This window comes from Nipponia nippon, unplaced genomic scaffold (genome assembly GCF_047370975.1).
Source record: "Nipponia nippon isolate SJK-2023a ecotype South Korea unplaced genomic scaffold, ASM4737097v1 scaffold_4, whole genome shotgun sequence".
NCBI classification, from domain to species: Eukaryota; Metazoa; Chordata; class Aves; order Pelecaniformes; family Threskiornithidae; genus Nipponia; species Nipponia nippon.
The window spans coordinates 34,524,667-34,552,142 of NW_028262358.1; the positions used below are offsets into that span (position 1 = coordinate 34,524,667).

Sequence of the window (27,476 nt, forward strand, 5' to 3'; positions counted from 1 at the left end):
AGGGCTGCAGAAGCCCAGAAAGGACAGGCTGGAGGTGGGAGGAAAGGTGGAATCTATAGCACAGAGCCAGAGCAGTTTGCCCTACGAGCTGAAGAGAGTCAGCTCAAGTACAATCCTGAGCTGTCACTCCACCCCCTGCTCTGCACTGCAAGGGAACAGGCAGATGGCTCCTGCCACAGCTCCTGCCCCCAGATCCAGCCCAGCCCAGCCAGCAGCAGTGCAGGCTCGCGTCCTGGCCCAGCAGCAGTGCAGGCTCGAGTCCTGGCCCAGCAGCAGTGCAGGCTCGCGTCCTGGCCCAGCTGACACTTGCAGATTGGAAAGGTTTGTTCCCAGTCAGCGGGGCATGCAGTGCTCCGGGTGGACAACTGCTACCTGCTGGAGATGACTCCACCTGCACGCTGTTTCTCTGCCCCACTTCATGGTGGCTGGGCAGGGAAGGGATAGAGATCAGCTAAAGCAGGGCTTTGAAAACCGGTGAGGGCAGGGGAGAGACCAGTGGCCCAACACCCTCAGGCACAGGCTGAGACCCTTTCCTCCATATGGTAGGCATGAAACACAAGCGACCCCACCGCGTAAACCACGTTCTTTGATACTTTAATTCCAGTAGAACAAAGCAACAGAAAAATAATCAAAAAATAACCAAGCCAACCGAAATACAATATCCTACACCCTGGGGGTTCGGGGAGGCAGCAGCTCAGAGGAAGGGCTCTTCCACCCCGATGGAACAAGGGCAGTGTTTGATGCCTACTGGGAACACGGGAGACCCCATGGAGGGGAGACATGGGAGGCCTGATACCTCCTCACCTCCACTCCCCATCAGCTGTTCCTACACAAGCAGAAAGACACAGAACAGACAGGCCTCGGGCTGCCTGAATCACTCACTACTGACAAACAGGGAATCATGCCCTCCTGCCCCCACCAAAAAAAAAAAGCCCCAACCAATCAAATCCAAAAAAAAGAGACAGCACCAAGGAGTCACTAGCAGCTGGTGGGAGCAGACCCCCTCCTAAACAGACATGAGGTGGGGCAGAGGCCTGGCAGGTGAGGGAAGAGGCTTCCTCCTACTTTAGTCTACCTCTTCCATGCGGGATGCATCTTCATCTCCTTCCAGAGGGGGGATTTCATCAGGGACAGCTGTGCTGGGCTCCTCTGCAGTCACCTCATCTTCATCAATGCCTGGGAGAGGGGAAGAAAGGAAGAGGTGAGGCCTCCAAGTGATACCAAGTGATCCCAGAGGAACAGGGTCTCCCAGAGCCAAGGGTGACTCCTGCCCACAGCCTGAAGGACAGGGCTACTAGCATCCAGTAGTTATGCCAAGCCACGGCACCTCTTCGTTTACACTTTTGCCTAAAAAAGCCAGTTCGGAGAAATAAGTTAGGTGCAAGCACAAGCTGTTTCACCAGGTAAGTCGCATCTCTCATGGCAGACTTTTGACATTCACTGTGAAGAATAAAAGCCTCAGATTGTCATCTCAGCAGCCTGGTGGCGGCTCCTGGCCTTGTGGAGGACAGGACAGTGCACTCAGAGCCCTGAGCCCTCCTAAAGTACCTTGTTCTATGTTTTCACCTGCCCCTAGCCACCTTACACAGCCAGTTCCGCACATCCCACCAGCATGGCTGCCTTACTGGCCTCCCCCCTGCCCCAAGACAGTTCCATCTATGCCAGCCTGCCCACCTAACCTGCTTTGGGACCTGCTCCGGGCCCAAGAAGCTGCATGGGCACCTACCAAGCCCCAGCTTGATCATCCTGTAGATACGATTGGAGTGGGTCTGGGGATCTTCCAGGGAAAAACCAGAGGACAGCAGAGCAGTTTCAAAGAGTAGCACCACCAGGTCTTTGACAGCTTTGTCATTCTTGTCAGCATCAGCCTTCTGGCGGAGGGTTTCCACAATTGGGTGGTCAGGGTTGATCTCCAGGTGCTTCTTGGCCATCATATAGCCCATGGTAGAGTTGTCCCGCAGCGCCTGAGCCTTCATGATGCGCTCCATGTTGGCTGTCCAACCATAGGTGCTGGTGACGATGCAGCAAGGAGATGAGACCAACCGGTTTGAGATAGTTACCTGCCAATGTAGCCAAGGGTTAGCAGAGCAAGGTCCCCATATGCCCTGGACTGGGCCCAGCCACAGCACACACAATACGCAATGTCTTTGCCCCAGGTTCACCTGGGGACAACCCAAAGCAAGCAGAGATCCTCCAAGCAGCTCCAGAACTGCTGCATAGACCAGTTTGGACAGCTCAGCCAGCACCTTCAGCACCCACTGCGTGTTTCCCGCACTTACCCTCTCCCATCAATGCACGTATTTGGGTCAGTGCCCCTCATCTGCAGCCTGGCTGCTTAGAGCAAGATGGTGCAGTGCATGCTGGGACCTCCAGTCTCCTTTAGCGGCTCCTCTGCAGGAGATGAGAGGCATGCATTGAGCTGGGGCCCTTGCCTGCATCGCGGAGGGCCCAGCCCTCCTCCCTCCAGCCCAGGACACAGCCCCGGGCTGAGCTCCCTGCCCATCTCACCTTCTCCACCTTCTTGTCCAGGATCTCCTTCATGAGTTTGCAGAGGGTCTCGAACTTAGCCTTGCTCTCCTCCATCTTCTTTTTCTCTTCCTCATCCTCAGGCAGCTCCAGCCCCTCCTTGGTGACTGATACCAGTGTCTTGCCATCAAACTCCTTGAGCTGCTGCACGCAGTACTCATCAATGGGCTCCGTCATGTACACCACCTCAAAGCCACGCTTCCGCACACGCTCCACAAAGGCTGAGTTGGCAACCTGCTCCTTACTCTCCCCTGGGTGTAGAAATGAGATGTCACCAAGATGTAAGAGCAGGAAAAACAGCACCAGTCGCTCAGAGCCCCTAGCAGCCAGGGCTGGGGCCGGGGCTCTAGGCCTGGTGATCTTTCCCCAGCCCCCAGGGATGGGCTGTGATTCAGCAGGGAGGGCCTGCTGAAGGCAGCAGGACCCACCTGGAAAAATCTGCTTTAAGTTAGGGCTGGTAGGCAGGTAGCCTGCCTCCATTTCACTAGGGCACAGAGGAGCTCTGGCTCACCTGTGATGTAGTAGATACTCTTCTGGGTCTCCTTCATACGGGACACATACTCTGAAAGTGAAGTCACCTCATCGCCTGACTGGGACGTGTGGTAACGCAGCAGCTCCGAAAGGCGCTTTCGGTTGGTCGAGTCCTCATGGATGCCCAGCTGGGGGCAGAAGAGATGCATGAAGTCTCCAGGATGGGACTTACATGCACTTGGCCACCCTGGAGGCACAGCCATCTGCCCATCCCCTAACCATTTGAGTCCTGGGCCTAGGGCAACCAGAGGGGCCAGCTGCCCACAAAGGCTCTCTGGGGCCCTTGCAAGACCCCCTCTACCCTAACACCCACACAGAGAAGACATGGCACAAGGACAAGCCTGCTCCTCAGGCAGACAGGTCAGGAGCCCCTCCCTCCTCCAGGTACAGGGTACCCAGCTCACCTTCAGATTCTTGGAAAAGGCCTCGTAAAATTTCTTGTAGTTCTCTTTGTCCTCTGCCAGCTCGGAGAAGAGCTCCAAGCATTTCTTCACAATGTTTTTGCGGATCACCTTGAGGATCTTGCTCTGCTGGAGCATCTCACGAGAGATGTTCAGAGGCAGGTCCTCCGAGTCCACAACACCCCGGATGAAGTCTGAGTAGGGAAAATGAAAACAGGACTCAGGTTAGGAGCTCTGAGCTTCATCACAGGAGGAGAAGTACTAAGACACTGACTGCTGCACGCCCACACCAGCTAGTGCCTCAGCCAGCTGCTTTGTATTGGGAGCGGTACCACAGGCTGTGGGGGACCCTGCTCCGCACTGGGAGGCAAGGGGCTCTTACTTAGGTACTCAGGGATGAGCTCGTCACAGCTGTCCATGATGAAGACACGCCTCACATACAGCTTAATGTTATTCTTCTTCTTCTTGTTCTCAAAGAGGTCAAAAGGGGCACGGCGTGGGATGAAGAGCAGGGCCCTGAATTCCAGCTGCCCTTCCACGGAAAAGTGCTGCGGAACCAGGAAGGAAAAACAGCTGCCATGGTGCTACCCCTTCCCCCAAGGCCCGCTGCGGGCAGGCTGAACTGCTGTTCCTCAGCATTCGGGCTGGCAGGGCGGTACAGCAGGATCTCTAGCATCCAAGCAGCCTGCATTTCCCCCTCCTCAGCCCCACTGCCCCTTATATGCCAGGGCTCTCTGGCATCCAGCAGGCCTGGATGAAGGAATCATGCTTCTCTGAGCCCCAACACCCTCCTGCCCTGCTTCTAGGCTGGCACTGCCAACCCCACCACCTGCATGGGAGTCACAGTGCAGGCTGAGGCACCACGGAGCAGCCTGGGAATCCTCAGTCCTGTACTGAGGCACAACCATGTGGTGGCTCTTGGTACGGGCTGGGAAGGGGCCCTCTGTCTCTCCCAGGGTGGCCCAGCACCCACCTTGACAGCCAGGTGGTCCTCCCAGTCGTTGGTGAGGCTTTTGTAGAACTCGCCATACTCCTCCTGGGTGATGTCATCAGGGTTGCGGGTCCAAATAGGTTTGGTCTTGTTCAGCTCCTCCTGGTCAATATATTTCTCCTTTATTTTCTTGGTCTTTTTCTTCTTGCCTTTGTCTCCCTCCTCCTCCTCCTCATCAGAGCCCACATCCTCGATCTTGGGTTTCTCCTCATCTTTGGATGCTGGCTCTTCCTCTTCTTTCTCATCTTTCTCCTCCTCTACCTCATCATCGCTGATCTCTTTCTCACGTTCCTTCTCCAGCTGTAGAGAAAGAGGCAAGGAAGAGTCAAGGCCATGAGATCAGGTTTAGCCCCAAGCAACCATTACCAGGAATCCTTTTGCTCCAGATAAGAGAAATGGCTGTCCTGACATAACACAAGGCTCAACAAACACCTGGAACTAGGGCTTCTCCTGAAACCAGCCCTCAGAGTCCCTCCACAGCTCATGCCACCAAAAGCTGTGTCTGAGAAGATGAGGCAAAGGGCAGGAAACCCTCCTCCCTCCATGGCTGGTTTAGTTGACCTCCAGCTGCACAGATCACAGGCCAAAAGCATGGCTGGATACCACCTCCACCTCCAGTAAGCCCCCAGCCTCAAATCACCTCTGGCCACAGAAGGTGGGAGCACCACTGCTCAATACCCAGCAGCCAGGAGCTATGGAAGGAAAGAGACCATACTGTGCCCTTTTCTGGGCTCCTGCTTGCAACACCACCCACCCCTGCCTCCAGCTTTCCAGTGGGTGCCCACAGTCCTTCTCTTACATACATAGAGCGTGATGGGGTAGCCAATGAACTGGGAGTGCTTCTTCACCACCTCTTTGACACGCCGCTCCTCCAAGTACTCTGTCTGGTCCTCCTTCAAATACAGGATCACTTTGGTGCCCCGTCCAATGGGCTTGCCTACAGTGCAGGGAGAGAAACGTTAGCGTTTCAAGGCATAGTGTTAAAGGGCAGAGAGCAAGTGAGACCAGCTCCTTGAGCCTAACTGTTACTTGGCACCTCACATTAACAAGTGTGACTGACAACACAGCCCAGCTCTAGGGATCACCAGGAGAAGGGGTGCTTCTAGCAGAGAAATACACTTGGTTTTGTACAACACATACCATGGTCAGTCCGGACAGTGAAGGAGCCCCCAGCTGACGACTCCCAAGCATACTGCTCATCATCATTGTGCTTGGTAATGACAACGACCTTCTCGGCCACTAGATAGGCAGAATAGAAACCCACACCAAACTGCCCAATCATGGAGATGTCTGCGCCAGCCTGTGAAAGCAGAGAAAGCCTAATGGACCAGTGAGGAGAGGGAGATGTCTGCGACTGATTCACAGCAGCAAAGAACTGGGTCAGCATGCGGAGAAAAAGGGGCAAGCACCAACAGGCAGCCAGCCCTACCCTCAGCTCCTCCCTGCTGCTGGAGAGGTGAGGGAGCACACTCCAGCAGGCCAATAGCTCCCACAGCAAAAAAGGCAGCAGGGCTGGCGTTATACCCCAGTGAAAGCCTGTGGCCCAGGCCCTAGGGAACCCACGCAGCCAAAGGCAACCCACCTGCAGAGCTTCCATGAAGGCTTTGGTACCAGATTTGGCAATAGTGCCCAGGTTGTTGATGAGGTCCGCTTTTGTCATCCCAATGCCAGTGTCCACCAGGGTGAGCGTGCGGTCCCAGGGGTTGGGGACTATGTCGATCTTGAGGTCCTTACCGCTGTCTAGCTTGGAGGGATCTGTCAGGCTCTCATAACGGATCTTATCCAGAGCCTAGGGGAGAGGGTGATGCTCGCCACAGCCTCCCTACTCAACAGCCGCCTCCCTCCCCCAGCAAGAGCTTCGCGGGCCGCCCAGGCACCGGCCGCTCCCTGGGCACCCCCGGAGGGACATCAGCCTCCCCCGAGCCCCCCGGCAGAGGAAGGAGGCCGCCCCCGCAGGGGCGAGCAGGGCCCGGGCTCACGTCGGAGGCGTTGGAGATGAGCTCCCGCAGGAAGATCTCCTTGTTGGAGTAGAAGGTGTTGATGATGAGCGACATGAGCTGGGCGATCTCCGCCTGGAAAGCGAAGGTCTCCGCATCCTCCTCCCTGTGCTGCACTTCCTCAGGCATCTGCAAAGCAACCGCAAGCCGATAGCACCGGGGGGAGGGGGCAGCGGGGGAACCGGGCCCGACCGGACCCAGACCGGCGCAGGGACCTCACCGTGTCGGCCGTCAGAGACCGGCAAAAGACGCATAACCGCCACCGGCCGCCTTTTATAGGCACGGGGGGGTCGCACTGCCCGCCGTCTCCTTCCGCCTTAAAACGGCCCTGGGTCCTGCCTCAAACCTGCGGCCCCCACCACTCTCATGAACGCACCTCCCCGCCAGCCCCTGCCTATCCCACCTGCTTCTGTCTACCCCGTCGAACACGGTACGGACCAGCCCCGCTGCCGCTCCCCGCCCCGGGCGTCGCGGAGGAAGGCCGTGTGGGGCCCATAGGTGTTGCCGTTTAACGGCGGCGGCCATAGTGGAGGCGGGAGCGCAACCCACAGCTCCGTGCCGCTGCTGAGCCCGCTTCCGGACGGGAGGGAGCGAGGGGCGGCGGGGAGCCCCGGCGGGGGACTATTTCCGGGCGGAAGAGCACCGTCGCGAGTGGTAGTGATGGGTATCCCCGCTTCCAGAGGTTTCCAGAGGGATCGCCCCCGGCGGTGCTGCACCGGTTCCCTCCGGGCCTGGACAGGGAACCGGGGATCTGCGCAACCCCCAGGGGGTCCCCGCTGTCCCAGCTCCACGCCACGGCTCCCCCGGAGGCCGAGGCTCGTGTAGCTCGGCCCTCCTGAGGCCCGGTGTAACCAGGGGCCCTGCGGATGAGGAGGGGACAAGATGGAGGGGACGGGTCAGGGTCTGAGGGCAAAGCAGGCCCGTTTTCCCCATTGGAAGCCAGTGTTTGGAAGGACAATAAAATAAAGCTCATGCCTTATCCGCTCTGTTGGGGCACACAGGCCTGACCGGCAAAGGAAGCCGGAGGTGGGGTGAGGGGACCCGGGCCCTACAATTTCTGGCTGTTGGGGCCGAGGGGGTGATGGCTGTCAATGATGTGGGGCAGAGGCGGGGTGTGTGGGGTGGAGGCCCCCTGGCAGGGTGGTGTAGTTCCCCCCCCAGCAGCAGGAGGCGGCACTCGGACTGTTGCCAGGCGCAAGGAAAGCTGCCCTGCGGGTCACCGCACCTCAAAACGCCCAGCTGCGTCCCCTCCTTACCAGAGGTCCCAGCGGTCCCTTGGGAGCACCCCCTTGCCATGCTGGCCCTGTCTGTCCCCGTCGCAGAGAGCCGCGGGGCCTGTCTTTGCAGGGTATGCACATGCTTCACCTATCGGGGGACCCCGGGGATGCCCAGGAAATGGCGATGCCTGCTCCCTTCAGCCCTTGCCGCTCCGCAGCCCTCTCCCCTGTGGCGATGGAGACACACACGTACCCAAAGGGGCGTTTCGGTCTTTTTATAGAAAACGGCAACTGTACAGACACATTTACACAGACGAGGGATGAGAAAGCCAAGGGAGAGGTCAGGCTTCCCCCTGCAGCCCAGGCAGGCGGGGAAGGCAGCCTGGGTTGGAAGGGAGCTGCCACCTCTCGTCTTGCAGCTGCCGCCTGTCGCACAACCAGGGGGCAGAAAGAAAACAATGGCAGAAGCACAAAAAAAAAAAAAAAGTAGGGAACAAAGGAAAGGAGAGGGGGAGAAGGTGGGGTGTGGAGACCTCCTCCTCCCTCGGCCTAGCCACGGGGTTGGCTCTTAAAATATGTGGGACATGGGTGCCTATGTCCCTGGGATGCTGCTGGGCAGGGGGATGTATGCCTAGGAGGGAGTGGGGATGGTGAGGTTGGCTGGGGCTCTCCTCCCTGTCTGCAAGTCTCACCAGCAGGAGAAGTGGCGCGGGATGTTTCCAGACCTCCTGGAAGGAGAGGAGCGGAGAGCAAGACCCTAGGTGCCTTGGGGACAAGGGCAAGAGAGGGAATAACACAGGAGAGGAGCGGAGAGCAAGACCCTAGGTGCCCTGGGGACAAGGGCAAGAGAGGGAATAACACTGGACACCAGCCTTTAACTCTGTCAGAGAGGAGGAGGCTGAGAATGGCTTTTGGCTTTGAGCTGGGGAAGCTATGCAGCGTGGGAGGTGGCTGGACCTCTGCGAGATCCCGGGGGTCTTACACACACACACACAGCATGGGGAAGGAGAAGGCACGTACGCCTGAAGGCATCACGCAGCCGAGCGTGGCAGGAGCCAGGCCAACCCTGCAGGAGTGGAACCATCCCTGGGTGTAACGTCTGCCATGGCAGTGCAGTTTGGCAGGGGCAGGCGTGAGGTGTTATCTCCCCACGGTGCCAAGGTGTCCAGGGCCTCAATGCGGAGCCGTCTCTTGGTGTCCCTGCACCCCCTGGGTGCCTCTGCTAGACGAGAATTCGGATCAGAAAGGAGACAGCAGCTCCTAGGGCCAAGCCCAGCGACAGGAAGAAGGCCATGACGGCTCCAGCTGTCTCTGCTTCGTGGGCAAGCACTTTCCTAGGGGAGAAAGAGGCGTCAGACTCATCCTCAGGGATGCCTGCCCCATGCCCTGCTGCGAGTTCAACAGAGAGATGGGAGGAGGCCACAGAGGAGCCAAAAGCTGAGGAATAGCAAGCAAGAGCAAATCCACCTTGGCTCCAGAGCCTGCCTCCACATTACAGGCTCGTAAAGAAAAGAAAAAGTGCATCAGGCAGGTTGCCCTGAAGCTCCCGGCACCAGGGACACCCCTCCCCGACTCCTGCCCCCACGCCCCGCAGCCCGCCTGGCTGCGCCCCAGCTGGGGTCCTCGTGCTGCCTGTGCTCCTGCACTGGGCAAGGCTGCTCATCCTGCTGCGGGCGCTGTGCCACACTTTGCTCCCCTCCAGATCCCCGCTGCGGCCGGCCCCTTCCCCGGCGTGGTAGGTGGGGGAAACGGGGAGCCCAAACAACAGCTTCCTCATCTCTAGGATAAGGAGGCTCAAGGCTGGGAGATGAGACACTGGGGTTGCCTTCCCTGAGGTGGTGTGGCCATTCCCCTCCATGCCTGCATCCCCTTCTCCAGATGCTGGAGCTGGGCAGAGCCAGACTCCAGGAGTCATGGCAGGGCTGGCATCCCGGGGTGGAACCAACCCTTCCCCTGACCCCAGCTCTTACTCACTTGGGCCCGAAGCACATGCAAAGGCTCGCCAGGTAGCCATTGGAGACGGAGAAGAAGATCATGAAGGTGATGTACCAGGCGTCATGAGAGAATACGACAGGCAGGTATTTACGGGGTTGCATGTTGCACAGCATGAAAAGAGGGATGAAGATGACACGGAGGGCCACCATCACTGGCAGGAGGCAGCTGTCCTTCCCGGGCTGGGAGAAAAACACAGGCCACTGAGCAGCTGAGAAGTGAACATCCCCCATCCCATGGCGTGCCGGCAGGGACTATACAGAGGCTGTCCCTACTGCGCCAGGGCTGCGGAGGAGCCACAGAGGTGGCAAAGTTGCCGAGAGACTTCCTCTGCTGCAACAAACCTCAGCATCGCTACCTGCTGTGAATCATAGAATCGTTAAGGTTGGAAAAGACCCTTAAGATCATCGAGTCCACCTGTTAACCTATCACTGCCAAGTCCACCACTAAACCATGTCCTCAAGCACCACGTCTACCCGTCTTTTAAATATCTCCAGGGATGGGGACTCAACCACTTCCCTGGGCAGCCTGTTCCAGTGCCTGACTACCCTTTCAGTAAAGAAATTTTTCCTAATACCCAACCTAAACCTCCCCTGGTGCAGCTTGAGGCCGTGAGGAGGAGGTAAGGAGGTCCTACTAGGTCTGAAAGTCCTGTCCCAGCTGACTTGGAGAGCAGCAGCACTACAGCCAAAATACTGAGCTGGGCTTGTGAGCAGCTGCTAAGCCCTTGCTGGAAACAACAGGCAGGCAGGAGAGCCTTGTGCACGGTCACTCACTCTCCTCCTGCAGCGAACCACCAGGCCAAGGCCAGCTGAGGTAAATCTGCTCTGGCACCTCAGGGCCTGCAAACTGGGCTTTAACCAGCTCTTCAGCCTCCTACGCCATCCCCCAGCCAAGCGGGGCGAGATCCAGCTATCTGGGAAAGGGATTATGCTGGGGCCGTTTCGGACAGTGCTGGGAAAGGCATGGACTGAGTTACGGTCTCCTTGGATCCTAACAGAGTCCCTGGACACGTGAGGCTGGGACAAAGAAGGAGGCACCGTCCCCTTATGTTGTCCCTGCAGCTGGGACCGAGGCAGCCCCTGGTACGAGACGGCCCTGGTTCCATCTGGGGTCCCCTCAGTGGGGTGCCAGGGTTGCAGATGACAGGGCTCACTGGTCTGGGGTCAGGAGAGACCCACAGCTGCCTTGGGAGCTGCCTGGGCTGGCATAGCCACGGGACACTTCATGAGCACGGGGGGAAGCTGGGGTTAGGCCAGCTGCCGTGTCTGTGGGCAAACTGGCAAGAGCAGCAGCCTCTCCTGCTTGAGGAGGAGACAAGGAGCGAGCGGGGCCCCAACCAGGGAAATGAGGCCCAAACCACATGCAGTCAGACTTTCCACATAGCCTTGTTTTGGAAATGTCTCCTGCTGGGTCATCCCACCATGGAGGCTGCGGCCTGGACACCAGGCAACGCGGCTTGTGGCCAAGGCTGAGAGCAGCCAGCAGTGATGGCCAGGGGAGAAGCAGCTCCAGGCTGTGGGGAAGCCAGGCCCCATGGCGTGTGGTGCTGAGGAGCTTCTCTAAACAAACAGCCTACACAATACAGGGGGAAACGGCGCTTGGGGGTGGGTGAAGGGGCAGGAAGAGAGACAGACAGGACAGCCCCTTCCTCACCCACCCCCATCACAGCTCCCATCGCTCAGCCCCAGCAGCTCTGAGCCAGGCAGGGGAGATGAGAGCAAGGGGAGGTGGCAGGGGACAGCTCTGTGACCCATGTGGCACGGCTCTGCCCTGCTCCCAGGACAAGGCTCTTTAAAGCAGCTGTGTCCTGTACAGAGGCCAGAGGTTTTATTTTGGGCTGCCCTATTTTTCACCCTCTTTCGCTGCCGCCGTCCTGCCTGGCTGTTTGCATAGCTGGAGTGAAGGTTTGTTTACAAAGAGGCTGAAATGGAGGAGGCAGCTTCATCCAAGCCACGCTGAAAGAGGGGTTGGAGGAGGACAGGACAACACTGTGGTTCTCGGCTCTGACCCATAAATCTCTGCTTAGGACTTAAAGCCAAGGCAGGAGTCAGCTCTGCACCTCCTTCCTGCTCCAAGCCATGGACGGCAGCCCCGGTGAGAGCCGTGGCCAAGGGGCCTGGGGATCGAGACTGCCTGGGCATTTGCTCCCCGCCCCATGCTTACCCATGTGAAGAGGGCAGTAAGACTCCGTCCCGTCCAGTCAAAGACATTAAAGAGCAGGAAGCAGGAGACAGGGATGAAGTAGAGACCTGCAGAAGGGGTGAAGGTCACTGACAAGCCCAGGGTGCCCCCGGCTCTCTCACCAATTGCACGGAGACTATCTTTCAGGTCTAGGTCCTCCTGGTTTCCCACTAAGGGCTGGAATGGTCTCCCAGCCAGGCCAGTGTCTGCATCCAAACCATCATGCACAGTGGCTTCCTCTTCCCCTCAGGCATACTTACTACTTCAAGCCCCTCTTTCTTTTCTCCCATTTACCTTGTTCACGGTTTCCTCCTACCCACTCCATCCCTGGCCACACTTACCCCATCCATTCCCCTCTCCGAGGACAGTGGACACCTTAGCTGTGATGGAAGGAAAGACGCCGATAGTGACAGTGAAGATGAAGCAGACGGACAGAGCCATGACCCAGAGCTAGGCAGATGAAAGAAAGAGGCTGGTACCAAACACAGGGCAAGAGACCAGTGCAGGGCTGGTCTCCTCTCCCCATGCTCTCCTACACCTGTGCCCAACCCCTGATATGAGGGAGAGGGCAGGGGTTGCTGGCAACTCACAGACCTTCCTAAAAATAGCAATGACCGAGGGTCTCTCGTCAGGGTTGTGGATAGGGATGACCTTTGAGTTATTCTGCTCCATCCCATTGGGCTCATCTGCAGGGAGAGACACAAGTAGAGCATAGCAGACGCCAGAAGCTGAGATCTAATTTAGTCCTTCTGTCTCGTTCTTCCTCTCAGCTCTTCCTCTTTTTCGTTTCTCTTCCTCCTGTCAGCCCCTCACCTTTCTTAATCAGGTCTCTCTTGGTCTCCAGCTCTGCATTGTACACGCGGTACTCTGTCTTGTCCTTCATGGAGTAGTATCGGAAGAAATCCTGCAGGAAGAGCCACGGAGAACTCATTCATGCATGAGGAAAGAAGGCTGTCAGGGGTTGTGTGGTAATAGCAGATATGGGCAATATGGGCAAAGGCAATATGGGCAAAGTATTCCTTCCACTTATGTCCAATACTGATGCTTTTCTGCTCAGGCAGGGGCTCATTTCCACAGTACCCCAAGGATACTGGGGTATGTGAGGTGGGAAGTATCCCAGAGAGCTCCCTCAGGACAGGGGAGAGCTTGCCCTGACCCAGGAGGTGGAGGCTGGCAGGAGCCAAGGCTGGGGTGCTAGTGGGCCATGGTCCTTGTGCTGTGATGAGCAAAGGTCCCATGTCCCCACACCCTTCCCCACCAGGACAACAAAGTCTCACCATGCGAGGCAGAAGGATGTAGGAGAAGATTGCCAGCACGATCGCCACACAGGCCGTGGTGAAGAAACCGATGAAGCTCTCAGGTTGCTGGGCACCAACTGGGAGCACAGGAAGGTGGGGGGGGGGAGGGAAAGGAAGAAGATGACGAGGGCTGAGAGGAGCAGAGGCCCCGCTGCCATCTCCCACCCAACCCTACAGCATGACCCCAGCAGATCCTGTTGACAGCAGTGCTTTGGGAAGGCCCTGTCACCCGCAGGGCAGGGATTACTCACTGGCAATACTGAAGATCATCGCCAAAGCGGCAAAGGTGCCCGCCAAGCCCTGCCCGCTCATGATGGGAGCTGTGTAGCTGGCAGGCAGGAGCCCTGCCAGTCCAAAGAGGCTGCTCTGCAGGATGGCACCAAAGGCTGCGAAGGGGAAAGATGAGCAGAAATGAGAAACCAAAGGCAAGGATGGACTGCACCTCTGCAAGGAGCCAAGGCCCCCGCCCTCTGAGACAAGGCAGCTCCCCCTCCTCCTTGGCTCTCCTGCAGTGAGGTTCATGCTTTTCTCCCAGAAAGATCAGCCCTATGCATGGGGCTGTGCCCCTTTCCTTCCCCCCGCTGCCTCACTCACAGTTGATGAAGATGATGCTGATCATGGTAAAGATGAAGAAGGGAAGAGGCTCCATGGCGACCTTCACCATGATCGCGGTGACTAAAAACACCAGGCCAATGGCCACCAGGCTGCCCAAGATGCGGATCTGCTGAGGAATCCTGCAAGAAAGGGTCTCAGTGAGGAAAACCCACCCCCCAAAAAGCCTGTGAGGCTGGGGCCAAGCTCTTCCACGGAAATCCCAGCCAAACCCCAGCACAGGAGACCAGTGTTTTGCCTTTGACTTGACTGAACGGGCTGTGGCTTGGCTCAGTGCTGGGGCAGGAGGACGGGCCAGGGCTGGGTGGCCCTATGGGGGCTGGCAGGGGCAAGGATGGGGCAAGGCTCACCGCTGGTGGATGAAGGAGTTGAGGCAGGTGAAGATGAGGAGGGGCACCATTGCACAGAGAGTCATGAAGTTGTCAAACATGGCCTGCAGGTAGGTGGGGGGCAAGGCACCGGTCTGGTTCCAGAGGGGGCTCATCTCCAGGTCCGCAAGGCGGCCGATGAAATACTGCGAGGGAAGGAGCCTGGTGGGGCCGAGGTGCTGCGAGGCCTCCCCCCGGCACACTCAGGCCACCCTTGTGGCCTCATGCCCAGCCCTCCTGCCACCTCCGCTCCACTCATCCCACCCAGGTCACCCACGCTTCTGTCTCCTGCGTGCAAACGCGGGGGCTCTACGCCATGCCATGCTGCCACACCTACACCATGGTCCCTAGACGTGACAGGGGATGATTAGTGTCATGGGCAGCAGCAGGAGGGAAGCCCTCACCTCCCTGGCGGTCATGAAGAAATTCCATGGCAGCAGCGTTCCCAGGCCGAGGATGAAGAAGATCAGCCAGACAGCCTTGTACCTGCAGAGGGGACAGAGCAGTTTGGAGTGACATGCTGGGCAGGGCAGGGGACGGGCATCGCTTCTGACTGTCCCCGACCCCACAGCGGGAGGCACCAGGAGGAGGAGGGAGGATTAAATTTATTGCCCTGTCCCTGTCCCTGCCCCACAGCCCCTGCTAGCCCGGGCTGCCGGAGGAGATGTGGCACCGCAGAGGGGCCGTGGCAGACCCTCCCCGGGAGGGCACGAAGTCAGGGGGAGGCTGGCTGCTCCTCAGCACGTGGCGCCCAGATGCACAGCAGCCGTCGCCAGAGCTGGGAGGGAGTCGCGCTCCCCAGGCGTGTCCCAGCGCCGGGGACCGTTTACAGCCTGTTTGCTATGGAAATGCTGACGCAGAGAGCATCTAGGGGAAGGGACAGCTCAGTAGCCCAGTGAGCAGCAGGAGGGGGGGTCCCCCAGATGCTGGGTGCCCCTGTCCTCCCTCACCTCCCGGTATCCTGGATGTGCCCCCACACCTACACCAGAGCCCGGCATTACCTATCTTGGGGCCCGTCTCTTGCTGTCATCTTGTGCGGCAAAAGTCAGCACAGGTCCCAGCAAGTCTCGTGGCTGCTCTCCGTCTGGAAAGCAAACAGAGGGTTTTATGGGGGAGCGAGGGACGCAGGCCAGGCAGGAGCAGTGCTGGTTTTAACCCCCTGGCTGTGCCACTGGGTAAAGTGCTCCACAGTACCAGGAGCCACACAGAGCCGGCAAATGGCAAGAGCACAGCACAGCAGCTTTGGAAACCTGTGGCTCAGAGCCCTTCAGCTGCAGGCTGTGACACATGGCTTTTTTCTGCTAGCCAGGGGACACCAAGCCTTCCCTCTGAAAGGGAAACCGCTTTCCTGAGATGCCCAGGCTGCTCAGTGCCGGCTGCCCAGCTGCTCCGCGGCAGGCTCTTAAGGGATTTGTGAGGCTGCAGCTCTCTGCCCCCAATCCTGGGGCTGTGAGCGAAGCATATGCACAGCGGGCTGTGTCCGCCCCCGCTGCCCTCCCCACCTCCCTCCAACGCCTGGGGCACGGTGGCACAAAAGACACATTTAATTCAGCAGCCTCTCTGGCCAGAACCAAGCAAACCCCCCCATTTCCAATTCCCGCTTCCCTGGGGCTCTCGCAGCCCTTTCCTGGGCCACCTTGGAAAACCAAGGGCGTCCCTGGCACCGCTGTCCCCTCCCCACTGCCCGCCGCTCCTTTTCCCCCATCACCACCTGCCCAGCCCCTGGCATTGCCCTCCCCGCAGACGCAGCCCCAGGACCCCCGAGAAGGGACCTTCCCCCCCCCAGTCCCCCCATCTCTTCCTGGGTCAGAGCGGGATTAGCCGCCTTGGAGCAGCCGCAGGCCTGCCTTGTCCTTTTCCAGTCCGGGAGGCACAGCATGGGGTGCTCCAGCACCTCTCCCAGGGCTTCATCTGCAGCGGGGCTGCCAGCGCTGAGCCCCCAGCCCCCTCGGGGCATGCCCCTCAGCCCACCGCACCACTGCCGGCTACAGCATCCCTGCCTGCACTCTGCCAGGTAGGGCGTGGGAGCAGGCAGGCAGCAAGCAGCATGCTGGGATCTGTAGTCCCTGCCAGCCCCGGTGTGTATTAAAGGCGGCGGAGCCTGTCCCTTGTCGCAGGTGCCTGCGTGGTTCTGGGCACAGCTCGCCTCCTCCCCCAAGTGTGGTGCTGCAGGTTGGGGAGCCTACAGCTATGATGGAGCCGAAACACAGCCGGCAGGATGCGGAGAGGGATTTGGGAAGTCCGTTGAGTGCTTGGAAAAGCCAGAGCAGGCTGACAGGTATGTCTGCAACCCACCAACCTGGCAGGTGCCACCCCGTGACACTCCCCTGCCTTCCCACGCAGACACGTCAGGGTGTGACAGCTCCTGCTTTGCCCTTGTGAGCCACCCCGGCTTCCAGAGAAAACATCCCGAAGTCCCCTCCCGGCAGCCTGCCAGTGCCTCTGTGGGCAGGAGACGGCCCCAAGCCCTGACCCAGGATTAGCAGGGGGATCTGCAAGCATGACTGCCACACCCTCCCACACAGAAACCCCGCCGGGGCCACTGCTGGTCCCGAACAAACAGATCTCTCCCCCAAACAGGCGGGACAAGCCCAGCTCCCCCAGCAGGTCCCCAGCAAGCCCTCAACACGCTGCCCCTTGCCTAGCCAAGCCCCCAGCCACCCTGCCAGGCCTGCACTGGGTCACATCGGTGTCCCAAGAAACAGGGGCACGGACCAACCCCACAGACATACCTGGGGAGGACAGAGCCAAGGAAAGCCCCGTGTTCAGCGTATTTGAAGGTGGCACAGTCCCCCCTTTTCCGCACCCCCCTGCTCTTGGGGGTGCGCGTCAGGCTCAAGTCACGGGGGCTGGGGCCATGTGTGTCTAGCGGCATCCACGGAGGAGGAGAAGAGGTATCAGGTACCACAGCTGGCACACGGCCCGGGTCCCGCTGCCCAGGCGCCCATCCGCGGTGCCCAGGGAAGGGAGGAAGGGAAGGGTGTCGTGGAGGAGGTGGCAGGAGCCAGGGGCGACAGGGAGGAGGCAGGGCGGGATCGGGGATCGGGGGGTGCCAGGGCAGGGCGCTGCATGCTGCTCCGCCATGCTGCTTTCCTGGCCGCCTCTTGCTTCCGTCCGGAGAGCGCCCACATCCCTGCGTCAGGAGCCCGATCTTCTCGGCGGGCACTGCCCGGCTGCCCAGCTGCAGCCTCCTGCCTGCTCTGTTTGTTTTCTGTCTCACTTCGCTAAGTGCCTTCTAATTTTTTCCACAAAGAGCTGGTGCCTGCCAAGGGGTGCACAGGTCAGCACTCATTACGGCAGGAAACGCGTCCAGCCGCCGGCTCTTACAAACAACCCTACAACAAACAGAAAAGGTCACACGAACCAACACCAGCAACAGGTGGCAACCCTGCTCCCACACGGTGAAAGCAGCCCTGCCGTAAGGGACCGGGGGACAGAAGCCACCTGCCAGCCACTGGGCTGGTGCAGCACAGCCCTAACCACCTCCCGGAGGAGCCTCCTGATGTTTAGCCCGGCCACCAGCTCGGTGGCTGCACAGCCTGGGGGACAGGGGAAAGGAGGAGTGACGCGGGGCCTTGGCGTAAGGACATCCATTTTGTTCCTGGGCGTAGAGCGGTCCATCTCATCCCCTCCGAAGCGATGTGTAAGAGGAAGGAGCAAGATAACAAGGAGTGGGTTTCACAAACTACATGGTAGCGCCTCTCAGCTGGTATAAACAAGAGATGGCACAATTTTAATTGCCAGTTCACGCCATACAAAGGCCTTGACAGACGCTAAGTGACGTCTGCGGTATTGGGCCACGTGCAGTCCCATTGCCAGCCAAGCCCTGGGAGCCCACGGCAGGGCCAGCCGTCACCAAAACCACCTAACCTCCGCAGAAGAAGTTGCACTGCAGGACAGCCATGCCTGCAGGCAGCCATTTGTCACCGGGCTTCGGAGACGTCCCTACCTCTCCCTTCCCACGCATCGCCTTCTTTCCTGCTTCTGCTGCCTTCACCAAAGGTGAGCACAGAGCATGCTTGGCTTTACACTCAAGTGCAATTTCGAGGTGCCGGGTAGACACGCTATGGTTTTATACCCAGAAACACCAGCTCTTTAAAGAAAAGCCCTTTACGCCACACCAAGCCGTAGCACTGCCCTTGCAGTCCCTAGACAAGGGGCTGCCAGCAGGCCCAATGGTGAGCACCCCGCGTCCTCCGGCCGCCCCTTGTAGGGGATCACTTTGCAGGGATAAGGTCAGCACTTCCTCCGAGCGCGGCCAAGACGGGGCAGGGCCAGGTGCCTCACCAGGCCTCCCCCATCCCCTCCATCCGCTCGCCCCCCTGGGTGACACCAGAGCCCTCCTGGCAGGAAGGCTGATCTGGAGGCCCGTCGGGGTTTACCTGCGGGCAGGGAACAAGCCCAGCACGGGTGTGCGAGTCACATGAAGCCCTGGTGGCCGTGACTCAGCTGGAGGATGGGAAACACTCCGAGACCGCCCGTTTCATGAGATTCCTTGTGCGTGCCTGAACTCTTACCACGCTGCTCGCGGGTCCTCTTACCCTGCGCTGGGGTCCGGGGAGCCAGCCTCCGGGGCAGCGTCCTGCCTGCCTCCACCTTCAGCCACCGGCTGCAAGGACACGTGCTTGTATTTCACAAGACGTATGAGTGTGCGTGATTGTGCACCATCACCACAGTGTTGGGACAAAAATGCAAGCCCTCCCAAAATAAGGGCAGGTACCCTGGGTCAAATCAGAGGCTGGTCTGGCTCAAAGGCTTGTCTCTATCAGAGGGCAAAAGCAGACGCCAAGAAAGGGTAAAAGAGTGGCACAGGCACAGACTGACTCCCCAACTGCTCCCCCAGCCTCTGAGCTGGGAGGGATATGCTGTTCGTGTGTTTTGTAGCCCGCAGCGGGTTTTGCTTCTGTGAAATCCCTGCTTCTCCCTCTAACTCGGGAGCCCCTGAGCGAGGGCAGCATCTCTCCCCGCACACAGGGCCTCGGCCAGGGCTCCCTCGCCCTCGCTGTCAAAGGGTGGATGAATATTGGAGTGGCTTCTCCATGCCAGCCATGGCTTTATGGGCCTGGATTGTATCCACCCCACAGCACATTTTCCAAACAGAGAAATTCTAGCTCACTTAGTCATCCAGGCACAGCTCCACGCCTTCGGTCCTCCTTGTTGCTTTCCTCCCAACCTTCCCCGGCTCCCCTCGACCCAGAGATGCTGGGGCTGGGGGCACAGGGGGACTGTGAGGGGATGAGCAGTGAATTTGACGAGCGGCACAAGGCTTTCCTGCTTTGTTTCTGCATTGTCATTCACAAAGATGATCTGATGTGTTCTTATGCACACTGAGCTATCCGAACACCCCCAGGCCTTGCTGAGAGTAGCCAGCTCAGTGTGTAATCTTGTTTGTGGATCTGGGGCTTCTCCCCCCGCTCATCTATCACTTGGTATTTATCTAAACTGAATTTCGTCTGCCTACCTCCCAGTGTTGTAATGGTCATCTGTACTCTTCATAGCTGGCACTTGTCCCTGTGAACCTGAGTAATCCAATCGCCTCAGCAAGCCCTGTCATCTCATTGCTTATTCCCTTTCCAGGTCACTCACGAACGCGATGAAAAAACATGGGACCCAACGCAGCGGTCTCCTTCCACCACAAAAGCTGACTGCTGACTCCTACACCCTCCTTCCTGTTTTCGTACCAATTACAGAGCCATGCGAGGATGTTCCCTCTTGACCAGCCAGTTTCCTTAAAAACTGGGCTGAAAGCCGTGGTTGAATGTTTTTTGGGAAGCAGCATGGGCGCCACGAGCCCAGAGTCCCTACGAAGCACTCCCCCAGTTTGGGGGCCGCTCGGCAGGAGCCTCCCCGCCTGCCCACGGGCCCCATCCCTGCACAGATGCCCAGGACACGCAGCAGATTCACCCATCAGCTTTTCCCTGAAGTTCCCTCCAGCGCTTCTTAGAAATGAACGTCACATCTTTCCCCCCTCCCAGTCCCCAAGGGCCGGAGCAGTTGTGAATGAATGACTAGAGGCCACACGTGACAGCCAGCTCATTCACCCTCCCTTTCTTTTTGGTGGGCATCGCCTTGCCCTCGTGATTTGTTGCTGTTTAGCTTTGCTTTCTAACCTATCCTCTGCGGTTGCTCTGAGGAGTCCCCCAGAAGAAGGTGGAAGAAACTGCTCAGGCTCTTCTGGAGCAGACAGAGAGGCAAAAGCTTCATCTGGCTTTTCTGCTACGGCCTCTTTTCCTCCGATCCCCTCTCCCTCCAACGGACTGTGGCAGGCTTCCTACTCCTGATGTCGTCTGTGAGCAGTTTCTTTCAGAGAGCTGATACCACTTCCCATTATTCTTCTTCTTCTTCCTTCTGAGCCCTGCCTCTCTGCAAACGGGCTTGCTGCACCACCCGCTCCCCCGGCGCTGCTCATGCCTGCATCCTGAGGAGGGAGCTCGGCGAGGCAGCGGGACGAGGGCATTTCTGCCTCCCCCCTTGCCTCACTGCATGCAGACAAACCCCTCTGCCTCACTAGGGCTTGGCAGGCAGAAGAAACCTCCTGCAAGGCAGCACGTGCAGCACCCTCACCCCACAGAGGTTTCCACACCATGAGCAGCAGCTCTGCCTCCTCAGCACCTCCCTGAGAAGCGTCCCAGACCCTGAGCCTCCTTCACGTTGCTCCCTCCACGCCTCCATTGGCAAAAGGAGAGGCAGCTCTAGACCCTCTCTGCCTTCAGGCTTACGGCACTCGCAGCCACCACGCAACTCCCTGCAGAGCAGAAGCTATGGAGGCCGTCCCCACTCCCAGCACCCTCCACTGGCCGTCATCTCGGCTGCCGGGTGGCGCGGGGGGAGCGTTCAGCCCCACAGCGTGTTTTGAACTGCGCACACCAGCCAGCTGCAAAGTCCCTTATCTGGAGAGTTCAAGGAGCCCCGAGAGGCCCCTCAAGGGGCCCTTGCCCTGGCAGGTAAAGTGACCCGGCTCGGCAGCAAATTCCCCAGGGCTTGGTGGGACTCCAGCGCCATCCCTGAACCGTCTCCCCACCAGGGAGAGGGGAGCAGGCAGTGATGGGGCAGAACCAGCCATAAAACTCCCCCAGGCAACGCAGCTGGGACTCTTCCACCCATGACCGAGTCCCATGAGGCTGTGGGCGTCCACCTCCCCACCAGGGCTGCTGAGTGGGTTTCCAGCCCTGACATATCACTGGCCAATTAACACACACACCTCCCTCCCCAGCATGTAGTCAGTGCCCAAGCCCGGGCACACCTCGTCCCCGGACCAGAGAAAACCCCTCCAGGCACCCATGCAACCCCCTGGAGCAGAGATGGGTGCACCTGCTCAGCATCCCATCAAACGCTGCGGGGGGACATTAATGTCACAGCAAGAAGCTTACCAGAAGGGCAGGTTGGTCCCAGACCCTTGCTCCTGGTCACTTCAGCCACGGGACTGTGGGGACGGCGCAGCCTTGGGAGAGGCAGAAAAAGCCCCGCAAATACTGGAGCTGTCGCCTGCTCCAGGGCTGGTGGTTTGGGGGTGCAGGACGAGATACGGTGCCCGGGGGCCCAGGAGCTAAGGCGGGACGTCATTTCTGAGGAGGTGTCAGAGGAGGAGAGACAAGCTGCTCTGAGGAGCCTGTTTGCAGAGACAGGATTCGTAGGGGCTCTTCTGAGAAGCTGGTTTCCCTGATGGCACCCGTTCAGGCCGCTGTTCCCAGGGGAAAAGACCATCCCCTCCAAGCCACAACCCTGATCTGCTTCTCGGCAGGCTGGGGAAGGAGGCATGTTTTTGCAGGGCTAGGTTTGGGCTCCATTAGTTAGAAATATAGAAAAATAAAGACCCTTTCTCCCAAGGGCAGAGGGAGGGATTTGCTCAGGGCTCCACTGAATGCACCTGAAGAAACCTCCAAAAACAGGCAGAAACCACCTCCAGGACCCGGATGGTGCCTCCAGGCAGCTCTCAGCACCTCCAGGGGCTGCCTAGAGGTGGGAAGGGGAGGGGGGATGACCCACTACAGGCAGGCACAGAGGCTCACACCAAGCTCATGCCACCTGGCCATGGCTTCCCATGGGACCACTATGGGTTCGAGGAGAGCCCGGGGATTGCTCACCCCAGACCTTCATCCTCGCGCAGCATCCTCTGCAGCCGGCAGCTCCCCACAGCCCATGTCCTCGGGGCTGCTCCGAGCCCCCCAGGGGTGTCAGCGAGGCCGGCGGAGGTGTCGCCTGGCTCTGCCCAGGGGCCACAGGGAGAGGGGTGTGGGAAGAGGGGCTCCCCCAGGGTTGGCCGGGGGCCGGCGGCGGGAAGAGGCACAATGGGAGGAAGCCACGTTTCCGTTTCCCAATGGAGAAAACCCTACAGGACCCCTGTGGAGAACAACCGGACACCATTAATGTAAAAATCAGCTGGGAGCACAAGGAGTAGCCAGAGGCAGCCCCCCAGTTGGCAGCGGATCCTCCTTGCATGGAGGAGCCTGGGGCTTGGTGCACCAGTGGCAGAGGCCACCACGTACCAGGACAGCCGCGCACGGAGGGCAGAGCCAATCCCACCCACAGCAGAAGGCACAGCACTGGCTCCTGCCTGCCCACAGCCTGGCTCTCCTGCAGGCAGGTGACACTCCTCATTTCCACCCACTCGGGTGGGAAGAGGGATGCTCCCTGCTGGGCTGGGGCAACGCTTAGGTAAGACCCGCTGGGGCATGGCTGCCAGATGCATCTCTTCTGCTTTAGTAGCTTCCCCCCAGTCATGCTCGGGCTTGCTCAAGAGCAATCCCCATCTGTACAGATGATATCTTGGCTGGCCACACCTTGGGCAGCAGCAACAGCATGTCGGAGGGATGGGCTGAGGCTATGGGACCATGTTCTTGTTTCCCCCTCACGTCTGCAGGTGAAAGGAGTGGAGGTGAGACCCATAAAGAGGAAGCACACGGCAAGACAGGACTAGACCAAAACTGCCTGTGGCCAGACAAGTCTGAAGATAAGGCCTCAATGAATGCACAAGAAACCCAGGGAGGCCAGGCTGGGAGAGAGTCCCACAGACCGGGAATGAAAGAGAGGGGCAGATGAGTTTCTCCATACTGTGCCGTATTTACCAGCAACATGTGCCTACCCTGAGGTCACGGCTCAGGGACCAGTACCGGAGGGGAAGAGCAGGACCGCAGGAGGCCACCTGCCCATCGGTGGCCCCCAGGGTGCTGGGATGGAGAGTGGAGAGGATTCCTTCTTCATTGCTTCATGTTCCTGGCCCCAGGACTGAGCTCAGAGCTGGCAGACCTGGGAAGGTGTCAGGCCAAGAACAACACAAGGGAGCCGAGCACAGAGCAACCTGTGGTGAGGGGCTGGGGCAGAAGGATGGGGACAGCTTACGTTGCAGCCAGGAGATCCTCAAAACAACCCTGCAGGGAGGGGCAAGGCAGGGAGGGCTGTGAAATCATTGGAAAGCTCAAAAGCCCCTCTAAATCCTTCCCCGAGGTATGCATGGAGCCCCCACTATGCACAGAGCCCCCAGCAGAGGAGGCTTGGAGGGCTCAGCTCAACCCCAAACATGCTCCCCCTACCCCAAATGCCACTCTGCACTTTACAGGAGCTCCTCTTCCACAGGAGAGCCCAAGCCCAGGGTTCGCATGCTCATCCCCAAAACAGGGATGCTTCTGGAAGGGCAGGAGAAGCTGGCAGTCAACCAGCAGCAAGAGCACCTGCCCACAGCAGCCCCCCGCCCGCTGCCACCCAGCTGCCTCCCGCACGCCGGGGCACATTCGCCTCCTGGGGTAGAGGCTCCGTCCTTCCAGCTCTGGCTCCTTCCCGTATGGAGGCACGTATGGAGCCGGTGCCGGATGCAAACATGCAGAGCTGGCAGCAGGCAGGACCCTCAGCAGGCAGGAGCTGCCTGCACCCAGCGGGAGCTGCTGCACCACATGCACCTGGGCTGTGCTGCCCCTGCGCCCAAGCCCCCGCACAGGTGGGAGAGCATCCCTGGGGCTGGACAGAGCGAGCCTTCGCCCTGCACCCAGAGGACTCGGTGGAGGGGCTGCAGCAGGCTGCCAGCCCTGCCGGCAGGCTGGCACAGGGGCAGAGCTCATTTTGCCACCACTGAGCAGTTTTTTGGAGGCTGGGCTGGGCTGCACAGCTGCTTCCAATTTAGTAGGGGGGCGGAGGCGTGAACCCAGAGCCAGAACAACACAATCTCCCCCCAGTGTCATCATCTCCCCCGCTACCAAACTTTGGAGGGGCGATTCCTCCCCGCTGACCAGCAGCCCGGGCAGAAGCTGGCACAGACACGCAGGGGCCAGCCACTGCCGGGCCTGTGGCGGGATGAGGTTGGCTCTGTCCTCCGCATGTCAGCTGTGCTCAGTGGCTGGGACAGAAATACAAGGTCTATTTTGGGTCCCCGCAGACCAAGCAGCCTTCCCCTTGTAGGCCAGCTCAGGAACAGGGGCCCTGGCTGACCGCTGCTTTTGGCATGAAATGTCCACAGCCCTACTGGGAAAGGGGATGGTGAGTGGGGAAGCAGGTTTTGGCACCCGCTGTGGTCCCACACGGTCCCTCTGCCAGCTGCCTGTCCTGCCAAGATCCTGCTCGCTGCTCGGACAGCCGCAGCATCTCGCAAACTCCGAACCCGCTTCAGCTGCTAAATGCAGCCATTTCACAATGGACAGGGGCATGGTGGCTCTGCTCCAGGAAACGGGGCACGTCTGTCACCCCCCCCACACACACACACACCCTTTGTCCCAGCCAAGGGGCACCCCACAATCTCCAGAAACAAAAGGAGGGACAAGGGATGGATGCCCTGCCTGGGTCTGCTCCCCCCACGTGGACCCTGCCCAAAGCCAGTCACTTCCAAAGTTGCAGCCAGCTCCAAGCAGCAGGGCAAAGCCATCCCCACAACTCCTAGGAGTTGGGGGCACTCCAGGGGCCACACAGGCCTGCACATTTCCCAGCAGATTTTAAATTAGGCTGAGGGGAAGATGCTGCCTGCTGAGAGCCGGCAGCCACATCCCTGCTCTGCGGCAGCTCCAGAAGAGCTGTATGGGCAGCGCACGGTCTGTGGACCAAGGAATGGAAAGCCAAGGTGGCAGCACGCCATCAGTGGCATGGAGCAAGCAAAGGACTGGAGTAAATACCCAGGGTAGAAATGCCACCTCTGGCACCCCTTCCCTCCTCCCTGAACAATTCGGCTTCCCCAAACACCCTGGCAGGACTAAGGTCTCACAGGTGGAGCCAAAGCAAGGCTCAAGGTGGACACCTCCTTCGGAGGGACTAAGTCAGAGCCCAAACCTCCCGCTCTCAGCACTGGCCTCGGCTAACCCATGGCAAACAGGAAAACTTTTATGTGAGTAGGATAAGGCAGGGAGAGGCAACAGGAGGTGGGAAGCTTACCCCTGTGTCTGCCCAAACCCCAGCAAAACAGACTCTCCCTCACGACCGACAATAATAAGCCTGGCTGCAAGTCAGGAAGAGGCAAGTCACATCCCTTCCAAATCCCAACCTGCAGACGCTGCCGCATCCGTGCAACCAGCCGCCATCTGGTGTGCCGCAGCCACGAGGTCCCAGGCTGCCTGGGACCATGAGCATCCTCAGGGATGCCGCAGGTAGGCGTGCAGAGCCCCACCTGAGAGCCCCCAAGCGCTCTGCTTGTGCTGAAATGGTGCCTTGGAGAAGCTGGCGTCGGATTGCAGGCTCCGCCGGCATCCCGCGTTAATTTGGGGAGGAGAGGAGACGAAGGCAGCTCTAAGACTCCCCACTCGGAGACATAAGGGTACCATAGCCTCCATCCGAGTGGCCTGGCCATCCGGCAAGGTGTCTTGCTGGAGCTTGCCCGCGTGCCTGATGCCAATGCACTCCCACGGCGACGCTGGGCGACAGGGAGCCCAAGGGCTGACCCCTGCTGCAGCAATCCCTTTCTGGCACACACCGTCCCCCTCCCAGCCATGGGGGAAGGAAGGGAGGGACAACTGGTGGCAGACAACTTGTGCTTGTTTATCAACAGCCAGGCAATTTACTGCTGTTGGGTTTTGTTTCTCATGGCAGGTTCCTCTTTTGGAGCAAGCCCTGCTGCAGAGCCCAGGCAGGGGGAGCACGGGGCCCTACGGCAGCTCCCTTGACCCCCAGCGAGGCACAGCTCCTGCCCCACATCGCCCAGGCACCCCGCACCCACTGCCTCTGGGGTAACAGCCCTGTCCGGGAGCATGCTGGCAGATCAATTCCCTGATGTGGTTCACCACGCAGTTACACCAGCCTTGTATTGCCACAAGGAGAGGGAGTGAAGACGGGACGGAGAAGCTGCAGGGGAGGGTGGATTGCTTCTTAATAGCTTGGTTGTGTTGCCGTTTGTCTGCCTCCTCCCGTGGTTAATGGATAACACTCCCGCTCTCCTCAGGACAGCATGGAGACCTACCCAACCCCGCTGCTCTCAGCCACAGCCCAACACCTACAAACCATGATGGGCTGAAAGCACTGTGCTCCCCACGTGTACCGCACAGCAGCAGGCTCCCCGAGGGGGCAGAGGTCCCGTCTGGAGCAAATACCATGGGGGAGCTCATCCACAGCACCAAGAGAGGATATCCCAGGCAAAAAAACCGGAATTGCCTCCAACTTGGTCCTGAAGGCAGGAAAAGACAAGGCCTGTTGAAGGCAGGGCAGGCAGCTCCTTCAACCCTGAGCCCCTGGCCAGGACCAAGAAGGGAGCTGTGCCACCAGTCCCTCCCGCCTCCCCGAGCTGTTCTCCAGGGGTAATCCCCCAGCCTAAAAGGAGGGAGTTCCTCTCACGAGGGTTTCCCATGAGCAAACCTGTAGCAAAACTCAAACGGGGCTGCCCACCCCAAAGCCCTCACCATCTTTGAGCTCCTCCAGCCAAGCTGGCCCTCGGCTGCAAGTGTAAATCGGCTCCCTGTCCCTGTGTGGCGCCGGTGGGTGGCTGTGCCGGGCGTGATAAACCAGGTGGGGGTGAGGACCATGCTCGGAGCCGCAGCACAAGCAGCAGCAGGAGAAGCCAAGCGGGGTGGCCCAGGCGGGATGCTCCTCTCCCCAGCAGCCTTGCAGGAGGCTGGGGCCATTTCGGTGGCAGTCCACGGGTGCCGGTACGCATTCAGGTTGATGGCTTGCCCTCGGCACAGCAAGGCTGATGATGCAGTCCTGCTGCCGTGACTCAGCCTCAGTACGTGGCCGCGGCAGGCTGCGGGTGGGAGGCTGACTACACAACCCTCTGGTCCCACCGCTGCTCCCAACCGAGCCGCATCCCTCCCAGCCTTGCTGTTCTCCACCTCCAGCCCCTGCCTGCCTCCTCACTCTGCGGCTTCCTGGTCTGCTCACTCCATGAATTTCCAGCTGGAAATTTCACAGCGAGGTGCTTTCCCACCAGACAAGTCGTAAAGGAAATGAACTAAAGCA

At 59.3% G+C, this 27,476-nt stretch overlaps 2 protein-coding genes across 12 annotated transcripts in view; both read right to left on the reverse strand.

The window, feature by feature from the left end:
• Positions 1–578: 578 nt before the first annotated feature.
• HSP90AB1 (heat shock protein 90 alpha family class B member 1) lies at positions 579–7,404 on the reverse strand. Of its 2 annotated transcripts, XM_009475080.2 has the most exons (12): positions 6,667–7,404; positions 6,429–6,575; positions 6,032–6,238; positions 5,590–5,749; positions 5,253–5,386; positions 4,432–4,749; positions 3,841–4,006; positions 3,462–3,652; positions 3,038–3,185; positions 2,509–2,777; positions 1,727–2,060; positions 579–1,176 (listed from the first exon to the last, which is right to left on the reverse strand). In XM_009475080.2, exons 2-12 carry the CDS (start codon positions 6,573–6,575, stop codon positions 1,067–1,069), a joined length of 2,184 nt encoding a protein of 727 aa, XP_009473355.1. In that variant the 5' UTR covers positions 6,667–7,404; the 3' UTR covers positions 579–1,066. The 2 variants fall into 2 exon arrangements, 1 of the variants encoding a protein (XP_009473355.1); XR_015708997.1 differs by lacking the exons at positions 579–1,176; positions 6,667–7,404 and adding an exon at positions 2,280–2,391 and having other exon boundaries at positions 1,923–2,060.
• Positions 7,405–7,923: 519 nt separating this feature from the next.
• The window catches only part of SLC29A1 (solute carrier family 29 member 1 (Augustine blood group)), a 35,067-nt gene continuing 15,514 nt past the window's right edge, over positions 7,924–27,476 (reverse strand). For 7 of the 10 annotated variants that reach the window (XM_087777429.1, XM_087777428.1, XM_087777430.1 and 4 more), the window contains 12 exons: positions 15,119–15,201; positions 14,522–14,603; positions 14,100–14,263; positions 13,732–13,871; positions 13,389–13,523; positions 13,117–13,214; positions 12,653–12,743; positions 12,434–12,525; positions 12,181–12,289; positions 11,822–11,907; positions 9,638–9,837; positions 8,753–8,997 (listed from right to left, as the gene is read on the reverse strand). In XM_087777429.1, the coding sequence (XP_087633555.1) occupies positions 8,886–8,997; positions 9,638–9,837; positions 11,822–11,907; positions 12,181–12,289; positions 12,434–12,525; positions 12,653–12,743; positions 13,117–13,214; positions 13,389–13,523; positions 13,732–13,871; positions 14,100–14,263; positions 14,522–14,603; positions 15,119–15,147 (1,338 nt within the window). In that variant the 5' untranslated portion in view covers positions 15,148–15,201 and the 3' untranslated portion in view covers positions 8,753–8,885. Of the gene's footprint in view, positions 8,998–9,637; positions 9,838–11,821; positions 11,908–12,180; positions 12,290–12,433; positions 12,526–12,652; positions 12,744–13,116; positions 13,215–13,388; positions 13,524–13,731; positions 13,872–14,099; positions 14,264–14,521; positions 14,604–15,118; positions 15,202–15,964; positions 16,126–16,849; positions 16,873–27,476 lie in introns of those variants that run through there. The other 3 variants (XM_087777434.1, XM_009475083.2, XM_087777435.1) reach the window with 3 other exon arrangements.